The sequence below is a fragment of the Rattus rattus genome, chromosome 5, assembly GCF_011064425.1.
Source record: "Rattus rattus isolate New Zealand chromosome 5, Rrattus_CSIRO_v1, whole genome shotgun sequence".
NCBI classification, from domain to species: Eukaryota; Metazoa; Chordata; class Mammalia; order Rodentia; family Muridae; genus Rattus; species Rattus rattus.
Genome location: NC_046158.1, coordinates 153,402,300 through 153,414,641, shown reverse-complemented (window position 1 = coordinate 153,414,641; position 12,342 = coordinate 153,402,300). Strand labels below are relative to the sequence as shown.

At 50.1% G+C, this 12,342-nt stretch overlaps 1 protein-coding gene across 1 annotated transcript; it reads left to right on the top strand.

Moving 5' to 3' along the window:
* The first annotated feature begins 5,429 nt into the window (after nucleotides 1-5,429).
* On the top strand, nucleotides 5,430-11,396 carry Wfdc2 (WAP four-disulfide core domain 2). The gene is given in 5 exon segments (XM_032904844.1): nucleotides 5,430-5,710; nucleotides 6,204-6,347; nucleotides 6,920-7,075; nucleotides 8,750-8,896; nucleotides 11,221-11,396. Coding segments are annotated over 4 exon segments (552 nt in total). The 5' UTR covers nucleotides 5,430-5,604; the 3' UTR covers nucleotide 8,896; nucleotides 11,221-11,396.
* The last annotated feature ends 946 nt before the right edge of the window (nucleotides 11,397-12,342 follow it).

The window sequence follows — 12,342 nt, the reverse complement described above, 5'->3', positions numbered from 1 at the left end:
ACAGTGACAGTGTACTTGTACACATAATAAATAAATTTTTCTTAAAAAAAAAAAACAGCCTATAGCTTAGGCTTAGACAGAAAATAGAAGGTGGGATGTCCAGGAGGAGAAAGAATCCTGGGATACAGCCAGGTGCAGGGAGATCGGCTCCAGGAAGATGTGAGGAGACATCCTGAGCACAGGTAATGTAGGTAATCCTGAGCCACGTGGCAGAATGTAGGTTAAATAAGTGGGTTCATCTTAAGTTATGGTTCTAGTCAGAGAAGAGCGTAGCTGGTGGCCAGGATATTCTTGAATATATTTTGAACCTGAGTCTCATTTATGGGAGTGTGGGGCGGGAGGCAGAACCGGGCATAAGTTCAACACAGGAACCACGCACTTTTCAAACAGCCACAGAGGACTGAGAACACGGGTCACCTCCCTTTGCCTGTTGGCATCCAGGTTCCGTGAGTAGTCTAGCCCAGGGGTTCCTCAGGATATGTACCAAGACATGGCCGGGCCCTTACCTTTCAGATACTCTGACTGAGCTTGCACACTGTTTACTCTGTCTTCTGGGTGACATGGTCCTTGTCATCATCCGAACTCTCTAAATTTCCCTACGAAGGAACCTCTGCACCTTTGCTCTTCTTGCCCAGTCAGCCGTCCTCCTCTCCCGTTTTCCTTAAACAGCATCTCAGAGGTCTCTGAACCCACGTTTCCTGATCCACAATTCCCAAGACCCCAGGAAAATCTTATTCTTGCAGAGGCTGAGTTGGGCGTCAACCAGGAAAGTTATGAAAACGGTGTAAACATGTAACGGGTCCTTCTCCCTCCCTGATAGAACCAGGGATGGGTTCCACTGCTGGCAACTAAAATATTACTGACTTGGCTTGGTTCACAGAACGGAAGGGAAGGTTAAAAGGCTTGTAAGCCTTGTAAGGGTGGTGAGGCAGGAAGAACAGAGGCCTTCCCAGGACACCTGTGAAGGAGCTGGAGGCTCTGGCTGTCCTTTGGTCAAGACTAATATCCCCAGGACAGCACCTGATTGGTTACTCTTTGCCGGGTAGAGAAGGACACTCTGAAGGACACTCCGGCCAGCTATTCTGCTCTAGGAAGAACATTCACTACCCAATCCAGGTGCATCAAATCAGGGTGCTAAATCAGGGTGCTTCATCAGGGTGCTTCATCAGAAAGGGATAGATGCAAGGTAGGTAACAAAACAAAATGACTAGTATGTTCAGAAAGAAAGATTCTCACGAAATGAAAGGAAGTTTAGTAGGGTCCATCAGTTCAGGAGGAGAGGCCCCACTGTGTGGTCCAGACATCCTGGCTGCTCTTGGAGCTTCTCAAACCCTCAGGCGAACTTGTTCATAGCATTTTAAAGTGCGCATGACTGCAGGTGACTCACAGCTCTCTCGTTGTAAATCTTTCCCTCTCTCATGGCCTTTCTATTTCCTTCTCTTATAAATATTCCTCCACACTCAGAGAATCGTGTTCAGAGTTTTGGACTGTTTTATTTGTGTGTGAATGGTGTGTGTATGTGTGTGTGTGTGTGTGTGTGTGTGTGTGTGTGTGTGTGTGTGTGTGTGTGTACGTCATGGCTAGAGGTCAGAGGACAACTTTGTGGAGCTGCTTTTCTCTCCATCCTGTGCTCTCTGGGGCTGACAACTCAGGTTGTCAGTAGGGCAAGCGATTTCAAGTTCGTTTAACCCTCTGAGCCACCTCAGAAATCCAATACATTAACTTTTATTTTTCTAATTTTTATTTATTTATTTATTTATGAAACAGGTAGCCCTGGCTTGCCTGGAGCTGTGTAGATCGGGCTGACTTCAAACTCGACAGAGATCTGCCTGCCTCTTCTTAAATTCTGGCATTAAAGGTATGCCCCACAATAACATGTAATTTAAAAAAAAACTCGAGTGTGTGTGGGATGGGGTGGGTGGGTTTAATATTGAAGTAACGGCAGCCACAGGAACAGAAGGTACTGGCAAGTGTCTTTTGATTGATGGGCTGGGTTCCCGCCAGCAAGTCACACTGCCTTACCAAACCACAGTGTTTTTTTTTTTTTTTTCATCTGCAGAATGAGAATGATGTTTCTGAACCCATTGGGTTGCTAAGTAACTGCAAGCCACTTTGCAGTGAACTCCAGGACATGCCTACCCCACAGGGCACGGATGTAAATGCACTTGGACAGGTGGTTACTAGGAAGCAATGGGGCAGGAGAGCACGCAGGACAAGGAATGATGGTTTCTCTCAAAAAGAGAGGGCTCTACATCACGGCATTCCAAATGTGGCTGCTTCAAACTCGAGATGTAGTCAAGGATGAGTCTGCATGTCGGATGCTCCGGCCTCCAGGTGTGTACCACCATCCCCACTTTATGCAGCTCCGGAGATGGAACCCAGAGTTTCCTATATGATTGGCAAGCGGTCTAGCAACCGAGCTATAACCCTAGTTCACCATAAGCTACATCCCAACAAGCCGTCCAGGTGACTGAGAGCTGTGCTCTGACTGATGATTGCTTTATGAGTCTGAGGACTTGCTGCTCGACCCTGTACTATTTCTGAGAGAATTGAGAAGGTTATTGTCCTTATGTGAAGTCCTCCACTTTTAAACATTGGCAACTAGTTCAAAATTTAGAAATGAACTGTGTGGGCTAATAATATACTGGCTCCAGCTGGATCTGCCACCGCCCCCCTGTTTTCTGCTCTGCTCTTGAATTCTCTGAACAGTCCTACGAGATGCTGCAATGATGTTCGCTTCGTGGAAGACTCTGTAGATCCTGAAGGTGAAGCACTGCTCTGAGCCACTCGCCAGAAGCCACTCACTCCTCGCTTGCACGCGGGTGACCCTGCTCTTCTTGCCTATGCAGAAGAGAAACTGTATGCCCGCCTAGCTCAGAATCTGGCACTAAAATAAACCTGACCTTAAGAACTTTCATTGCCATCTTCTACCTGCGTTCCCCCTCCTCCTCCCCCCTCACACTAATCCACATTCCAGTAAGAGAGTGCCAACCAGCAAGGGAGCCCATGAGAGTCCGGGAGGGGTTGGACCTGGTGATATCCCAACCAAGGACGCTGGCTAAGTTCTGGAAGGAAGTCGTGTGCAGCCTCATGCAGGAATAAATGTTCGGTAGCCATTTGGTCCACAGGCTAAACCAGTTGTTCACCAAAGCGTCTGTCCTCTGTGTGCCCTGGGTTTCAGTAGCCTGCCCACGACTGTGACCCCACCTAGCTCTTACCCTTCTTGCTGTTGACTTTCTCTGAGCTCAGAGTAAATAGCCCCAGCCCCTCCCAACAATGGCATGTCTCCAGTCCCCGGGCTGGGCCTGCAAAACCGGAGGAGACTTTTCAGCCACTTTACCAACGTCCTTCTTGGGCTCAGCCATTGGATGCATTCATATGAGCAAAGCCATCTGACATGGAGACAGAAGCCGCTTGCAGGTACTTCTTGTATAACTCCCTTGGTCATCGCTTTGGCACCTGCATGGCCAAGTCCCCTGTATGAAGCAGAGTGTCCCCCCCCCCATATCCTGACATTTCCTCCTGGCAATATTCGTTTTACTTTTTCTACTAATTTTTAAAAGAAATAATACAACTGAATAATACAACTGTGTCACATTCTTTCCCTTCCCCAACTTCTTGAAGGTCTACGCCATCTTCCTACCCACCCAATTTTATGTTCTTTCTCTCCCACCTCCCAATCCCCTGCCCAAAAAACCAAAAAAGAAAAAGAAAAAGTGAAAATGAAAATCAAATCGACAAAAAACCAAAACAGAGCAAAAACAAAAACAAAACCCAGGAAGAGATACACCAATGCAAAACAAAAAAGGACACAAAAAAAGAGTTCATTTTGTGTTGGCCTGCTGCCCCCTGGCATGGGACCTGCCCCAGAGTGTGGTTGATATACCCAGAGACACAGCATTGCAGAAAACTGATTTTCCCTCTCTCAGCAGGCTTCAGTTGCAAATAGCTTCTTGGTTAGGAGTAGGACACAATGCTTGCTTCCTTTCTCGGTACAGGAATTTTGTCTGGTTTGAACCACTATGAGTCTTACAGTCTCTGTGAGTTTATATGTGTATGGTATGCTACACATGTTATATTTGGGAGATTCTGTCCCTTGGAGTCATCTGCCACCTCTGGCAGTGGAGGAAGTGGGACCTAGTCCCTGTCACTCCAGGACCAGTGCTGGACAGCCCCCCCACCTTTGATTATGGTAACCAGATACAGTGGTTCACATCATGGTTGGTGCAAAGCTAAAATAAACCCAGCCAAAAAAGATATAAAAGATAGGAGTGCATCATTTCTTAGCTTCAGAGTCCAGGAGAGCAGGACAGCAAACTCCACAAGGATACTCCTAGCAACAAAGGAGGGCTAGGAAGGGTGAGGAATTATTGTGGAAGTCTACACAAATTCAAATGGGGAGGCTCTTAGAGAAAAGTCCTTTCCTGCACATGCCCAATGTGGTGGTTTGAATATCCTTGGCCCAGGGACTGGCACTAGTTAGAGGTGTGGCCTTGTTGGAGTAGGTGTATCATGGTGGGTGTGGGCTTTCCTAGCTGCCTGGAAGCCAGTCTTCTCCTAGCAGCCTTCAGATGAAGATGTAGAACTCTCAGCTCCTCCTGCACCATGCCCGCCTGGATGCTGCCATGTTCCCACCTTGATGATAATGGACTGAACCTCTGAACCTGTAAGCCAGCCCCAATTAAATGTTGTCCTTCTGAGAGTTGCTTTGGTCATGGTGTCTGTTCACAGCAGCAAAACCCTAACTGAGACACCCAGTTGGCACTGCTAAGTTTTACTTGATAATACAGGGAAAATAAAGTATAATAATGCCTGCTTTGCATAGTCACCAGTCTCACCCGACCCCCCATTTAGTCAGATCCTAGAGAAAGAGATGTAGATTCAAAATCTTGCCTGAACAGGAACCCCGGAATTTAGGTTGGGGATCAGCCTCTGAGTCCAGCCTGCCTTTCATATATAGGTGACTGAAATCACTCTCTAGTCCTAGTACTGGGCTACCCCATCCTGCCCTGATGGACTGAGGTGGGACAAGGATAAAGATATGCCTGAGAGGGCTGGAAATTGCACGGGCTTGCTCCTTCCTGGACAGGCTCCTTGTCAGATGGGTTCTTTTGTTAACAGTGTTATTTCTGTAACCTCCACTACACCAGCCTCTACTAATCCCTGACCAGGGCTCTGCATGCTGAGCTGTCCATCCCAGCCCAAGTCTTGGCCACTTAATCCACAGCATCTTGCCTCCCTGCAGCCTTGCCATTTCCGCCTTAATCCTGGACTCTAGTCATTCCCGGGAGGACAACGGACTCATTTAAAAATGAACCCAGGGACCCTGTATCTGGGCCTTCCACTCCAGCTGCCCTGCCTTGCCCTCAGGCCCTAGAAAGGTAGGAAGAGAGGGAGGGGTGGACAAGTGTCCGGCTGCAGCTGGCTTGGAAACTGTCTCGGTTCCTGGTTCCCACCTGAGCCAAGAGTGACACCTGATCCCGGGGGATTGTGAAATGGCTTGAGGTGGCAGGGCGCCCGCACTGCCCGCTGTGCTTCCTACCCGCCTCCTGCACCCCTCACTCGGCCCCGCCCCCCCCCCGCGCGAGTGGTTAAATCCCCCCCATGCAGGCTGCAGGTCATACCTGCACCATGCCTGCTTGTCGCCTCTGCTTGCTGGCCACAGGCCTCCTACTCGGGCTGCTGCTGTTCACTCCCCTCTCAGCCACAGGTGAGTGCAGCCAGGAGTTCGGTCTCAGAAGCAGGGGTTCTGGGACAAAAGTGGGAGGCCAGCGAAAATTTAAATTTTGGATCTCTGGGGCCTACAGCTAGTGATTCTTGAAGCTTAGGGTCTGGGGTCCAATGTGCTGGAGGTGGCGAGACCAATGAAGGCTTAAAAAGTTGGAGGGGCGGAGGCGCTCTCAGCGCTGAAAGCGGAGACCGGATGAAGAGGAGCGGGAAACTCCTTGGATGGCTGAAGTTTCCAGGCAGAAGCTCAAGTCCCCAGAGGACTGGGGACTCTGAAGCCAAGCATTAGGGATCTCTCTAGTGTCCGAGACCCCTGGCCCAGAGATGGGACCCTCTGGGGTGTTATGGGGGCCCTTGGGCCCGATAATCTAAAATCCTTGGGGTTGAAATTTGGGGATCTTGGAGCGGGGAGTGAGTATGCCGGTGGGACTGGGCCCCGTTCTCCCTGAAAATTCTCTGCTGCCACCCATTCCAAGGCACCAGAGCAGAGAAACCCGGTGTGTGCCCCCAGCTCTAACCAATTACTGACTGTGTGAAGGCGTGCATCTTGGACAACGACTGTCAGGACAACTACAAGTGCTGCCAGGCCGGCTGCGGCTCTGTCTGCTCCAAGCCTAATGGTAGCCCCACGGCAGCCTAGCGGGGACAGGGCGGGGCTGCGAGAGGCGGGAGTGCCCGGGTTTGACGAAGGCGGGCATCCCAGACCCAGGGACCCCCGAGAAGCGGTGGAAACCTGATCCACATGTGCCCTCCTTTGTTTGCCCTGGGGTAGATGCGAAGGACAAAGGCGTCACAGAGGCGCGGCCCAGGAGGAGGAGGAGGTCCCCCTCATTCCTGGCTGGACTCGATTCTCTGGTGCATGACGGGCTTCCGGGCATGCACAGTGAGACTTTGTTCCGGGACCCGGGAGCAGTGGCTTCCTAGGCTGCAGTCCGGAGGGCAAACCCTGGGTGGCACCAGGGCTGAGGACTTCTTGCTTATGGGAGTCCCTCTCGCAGGGTCTTCCACGGCCTGGCAAGATTTGTTCCCCGAGGGAGGGAAAATGTTTGCCACATCCTAAGTCCGTGGAAGTGAGCCTCCAAAAGAAACGTTCTTGCACAAAGTTACACTGCCATCCTGTGGCTGGTAGAGGTTACCTTTCTTCCTTTGACACTGGATTTCCCTCTTGGATCTTTATTTCTACCCACTTCAGGGCTGAGCGAAGGAAAACTCTCCAGGACCGGGACGGGTACTACGGGTACTACGGGTACTACGACTCTATCAGCCGGCCTTGCCCGCACATCTCCACTATCGAGAGGTCAAGTGTCCACGAAGCCACCCGTTGTGACCAAAGAAGGAGGTAACGGAGGTATGGCACCTAAATTTCTGATTTCCAAGATGGAAAAGCTGGGGTTAGGTGGTGGGGGTGTGGGCAAGCCGGGAACAAAAACCAAAGTTTGTCATTTCTGCTCTTTTTCTGGCCCTCATTCTACCATTACTATTTTCCCCAAAGAGCCAGGAGAGGCTGGGAGCATGTATAGTTAGGAGCCCTAAGGCGCATGAACAGGAAAATGGAAGGGGTAGGCTAGGCTTGCCCATGGACGGCAGATTTTGGCTGTGCGGGTGCTATGCATGGGCCTGGAAAAGAAGGGACCAGGAACGATGGAGGTGTGCCAGCTGGCACATCGAGCTGTCAGGTAGATAAAGATATTGTTTCCTTGTGTCAGATGGACAGACCAGACGGTCTCCTGAGCCAGGGAGGAGCCTGGAGGCTTGAATCCTCTCAAGTGTGAGAGCCTGAATCATTTGCTCTTCGAAACTCTGCCTGTTCATCTGTAAAGTGGGCATGCTAACGCCCATCTGTAGATGTGGGGGTTAAGTGCAAAGGTACTCGAAAGAGTGGGCGTTCTGGACAAGATGGCTTGCTTCGGTACTACCCCCTCTCCTGGTTATTCTCCTTTTGTCTCAGGGTAGCCACCAAGAGCACCTTGGCTAGCCAAGCCAGGACGCTGGCAACTGGTCCTTTACCTGCCTACCCACTTCACTGTCTGCATCTTTCCTTTCACCAGGCCTGGTTCCTGCCTGTTCTATTGAATGCAACATGGTGTGTGTGGTTGGTGCATGGGATGAGGTGTGTGTGTGGTGTGTGTGGTGTATGGTGGTGGTTTTTATATATACATGGGTGATGTTATAGCATATGTATGGAGGGCCATGGCTCTGAGCGAGTGTAACTGGCAGTGAACCTATGGGAGGAATTGTGGGGAATGTGTGTCGCCTCTCACATGTATGCTTCACTTTACAGCTTATACAGTAGCATAGAGCCTGGTGGCAAATGCATACACCCTGGAGCCAGATCTCCTTCAGTTCAAATCCTGCCTCAGTCCTCCATGGCCTTAGGCAAAACACTTACCCCTTTACTGCCTCAGTTTCCAAGCCTGCAGCAGTAAGGAAATGTTAGCAGAACCATTCGCTTCTTTTAAGATTCTTTTTTTTTTTTTCCTTTTTTTTCCAGAGCTGGGGACCAAACCCAGGGCCTTGCGCTTGCTAGGCAAGCGCTCTACCACTGAGCTAAATCCCCAACCCCATCTTTTAAGATTCTTGTGCGAACTGGATAAACTGCCTGAACAATGCCTGGGTCACTGCAGGAACTAATTAGGTGGCAGTGCTTACAGTTATGGTTACCAAGTAGTTTGATCTTTCTGGGTGGTGTATGTGGGGGACAGTTGCTTATGTAACAACCCCACAGTGTGGTGACGGGGATTCATTCCATGTGACATCTAAAGACTGGTGCTCTGGGAGATTTGGGCTCTAGGCCACAAGGCTAGAAAATGGCAGGGCTGGGACTCAAACTGGGTTCTGTGATTTCAAATTATCTTGGAGCAGGCATTGAGGTTTGCAGAGAATCTCCCCAGGACCCCCGAGAGCAGCTCACGTTCCCGTGATGAACTCAGAGAGGCAGCTCTACGGCTGACAACCCAGGGCTCCGCTCAACCAGGCTTTGCTCATCCCCTCAGCTTCCCTCCCCTTTCCCTTGTCTACCTAGAAAAGCAGGGCACCTGCCCCAGCGTGGACTTCCCCAAGCTCGGCCTCTGTGAGGACCAGTGCCAGATGGACAGCCAGTGTTCTGGCAACATGAAATGCTGCCGAAACGGCTGTGGGAAGATGGGCTGCACCACACCCAAATTCTGAGGTAGGTGGGGGCGGGAGAGAAGGTTCAGAAACGTCTGGTATGAGGGTCCTTACAGAGACTGGAAAACACCGTGATAATAGATCTGTTTACACACGTTCATCCACTTAACACCATGTACCTACAGTGTATGGATAATGTGTGAGGACCAATGACGCGGACAAGCTAGGCTGGCTGGTAGGTTTCCCTGTCTAGTGGTAAGGGAAGAAAGGAACAAGCTGATTCTGAAGTGTGTCACAGGGAGGGAGCAGATGTCATGGGACAGGAGAACAGGAGTGACGTGTACCCCGGGGGAGGGGTGGAAAGGGGCATCGCTGTAACTTTTACGTGGGACAGTGGGTGAAGGCTCACCAAGAAGGCGTGAGTGAGAGGAGGAACGTGAGCACGCTCAGGCAGAGGAGACAGCGATACGAAGGCAAGAACACCACTGGGGCCTTTAAGAAAGCACACGAAGACTGAATAGACGTGTGAAGGGAAGTCGAAAGGTATCTGGGGACTGGGACAAGTCATCTTAGGGCCTTAGAGGTCATTGTCTTGACTCAGAGGCGTGTCCTCAGAAAGACACTCGCCCCAACTAGACTGTAGAGGTCAGGAGGAGATTCACAGACTTGCCAGTGAGTGGACAGATGAGAGAACTCTGCCCAAGATGGAGACAGAGAGAACAGTGGCCAGTTCGCCATTTCATGAAGAACAGTGGGTTTTGCTGATGAGTATCTGAACTCTCTTTTTGTTTAACAGGAACTTCAGTAGGATTTGGGAGGCGGTAGCTGTGTCCTAGGGGAGGGGACAATGGGCTGGTCCGGTTGAGGAGATGGTCTCCTTTTGCATGCTTAGTGAGAGACAGAAGGGTTGATCTCCATTTATTCCAAAGGCCGGCTTTTGTGGGCAAATGTTATCAAGGTTGCTAACGTCGCTAGCATTTATTAGTTGCGTCTGAAATGGGCGAAGTATTTAATCTGAGCCAGCCAGGACTAAATTCAGTACCTTTAGTGCCTCAGGCACTGAAAAGAGAAATTTGTAGAGTTACTCTTCCCTTGTATGTGATTAAAACTAAAATACTATTAAGCTGGGGCTGGAGAGGCGATGTGGGTGTTTAAGAACACTTACTGCTCTTGCAGAGGACAGAGGTTTGATTCCCAATACCCATCTGGTGGCTGACAGCCATTTATAACTCCAGTTGAGGGGGCTCAGATGCCCCCTTCTGGCTTCCAAGGGCACTGCACACAAATGAGGTGCACACAGATGTGCACAGGAAAAACGCACACTCGCTTACAATAAACACTTAATACGGCATGGTGCCACACAATAAGTGTTAAAAAGGGAGAAACTGAGACAGATACTTGGTTGTCCCATTAGGTGATCCGGCAGTGTGGCGGTCTGAGGTTCTAGGACAGAAAGGGGACCGCTCCCCTGAGATTGCAGTGCAGTGATCGATGACATGGTCTGTGTCACCCATCAGTGCCCACTGCTGTGGGAAACGGATGAGAAAATGTCACTCAGGCTTGAGGGAGGGAGCAAGGATGGAGTAGGAATAGCCAGAGAAAGCCTCGGGGTGTGTGTGTGTGTGTGTGTGTGTGTGTGTGTGTGTGTGTGTGTGTGTATGTGTATATGTGTGGGGTCCTGACCTAGGATGAGGCAATGATTGGTGGTTTGGTGAGATTCGGGGTGGGGGTGCTGTCTGAGGCTGAGGGAGCAGGATGAGCAAGAAGTTGGACAAGCCTTTGGTTGCAAACCCAGCTTGCTGGGCTCCCTTAGTGCACATAGAGAAAAAGGAAACCCAAAGAGGGGGAGTGCAGCCCAAGGCCTCATGCTTGCTGTTTCAAAGTATGCTTTTCAGTGGGTAGGAGAGGGCTACAGTCTTCCTAGGACCCTGAACTCTACTTCAATGCCATGGTGGGCATTGCAAAAAGGATGACCACAGTTCAGACTTCAGCTCTGACCCCTACCTAGCCGCTTCGTCTCCTTGTCCACAATTATGTGCTTTTAGGATGGGGATAAATATTTGGTCAACTTAACTCAACTTGATCTAAGGAGTGAAGGCATGGTGAGCTTTTTTGGTGATAGAAGGAAGATTCTTAGGGAAATAAATGTTTATGGGTCTCTAGAGAGGCCATAACAGTCATTTGGGACCATGGTAGGTCCTGGAACAGGTTTGATCAGAAGCACAAGAGGCAAGCCTGGAACTTGCTGGTAAATACAGGCAGAGCCCCCAAGAAGGTAGTGCTTTGCCGTGTGTGCAAGTGTGATGGGGTAGGTGGGAGCTGGGTAACAGTTAGGTCTGGTATGACAGATGGTATTGATGACAGTGCCATGGTCTCTCCCTTCAGCTTCAGCCACCAGCAGCCTGAGGAATGGAGAGAGGTTGCTTCTGCTGGACCGTGCATCTGGTGTCGTTCCTGTGGCCTCCTCTCTCTCTGGCCTTTGCATTTCGTCCTGGTCCCACAAAAGCATCTCCTTTTTCTAACCAATAAAGCGATCACTTTCAGCAATGGAGAAGCTATAACACCTGCTCTCCTCACTTTCTTCTGTTTCTCTTGACTTGGGCTAGGTGGGTGGGACAGTACGAGACAACTGGGTCATCGAGGTACAACATCCAGGGAGGGATTAGTTCTGAAACTGTAAACAATAATTCAGGTGTCTCGCTGCCATGTTAGCATTTCTCCAGTGGGTGCTTACACCATGCCCCTGAGGCTGGTTATTCTCCAAAGGTCATGGAGATAACACGGCCTCAGAGAGGTGTTGGAATGCTTCTGAAATCACTCAGACCCATTGCTCTGTATGTCGCATGTCTATGTGCCAGCCATAGTGCTAGGAGACACACTCACGAGGTTTCCTGGCTACTCGGAGCTCTCAGAGTAAGTAATTCATAGCAACCCAGGGGTCTGGTGAGAAGGCTGTCAGCTCAGTGCCCACTGTACAAGCAAGAGGACATGAGTTTGATCCCCACCCAGTACGTGTATAAAATAACTAAGTGCAGCCTGGAGGTGGGGTGGGAGACAGGTTAATGCCCACATCTCCTTGGCCAGGCAGGCTAGCCAGACAGCAAGCACCAGCAAGGTTCCAAAAGAGACAACTTGCAGGAATTGGCTCTCTCTCTCTTTTTTCGTTATGTGGGTGTTCAGGGATCATGGTCAGGTGGTCAGGAAATGGTGGCAAGCAGTGTTACCCACTGAGCCATCTTGCTGGCCTTACCCTGTGGTTTAGAAAGAAGTCCTTGCCTATCTCTGTGTCTATGCATCCCTGAAATAATGGTGGGCCAGCTCCACATCGTCGTCCTCTCCCTTCAGAGGGTAATAAACACTGCTCAAGGCAAACTAAACGACCCTGGAACCACAGACTCTTCAGTTCTCTTCCCATGGAACAGAAAGACGTGCCCTGACTTTAGTAATAGGTAAAAAAAAATTTCCCTATTTTTAAAATTAAAAGTGGTCTTAAAATAATTAGTTTTC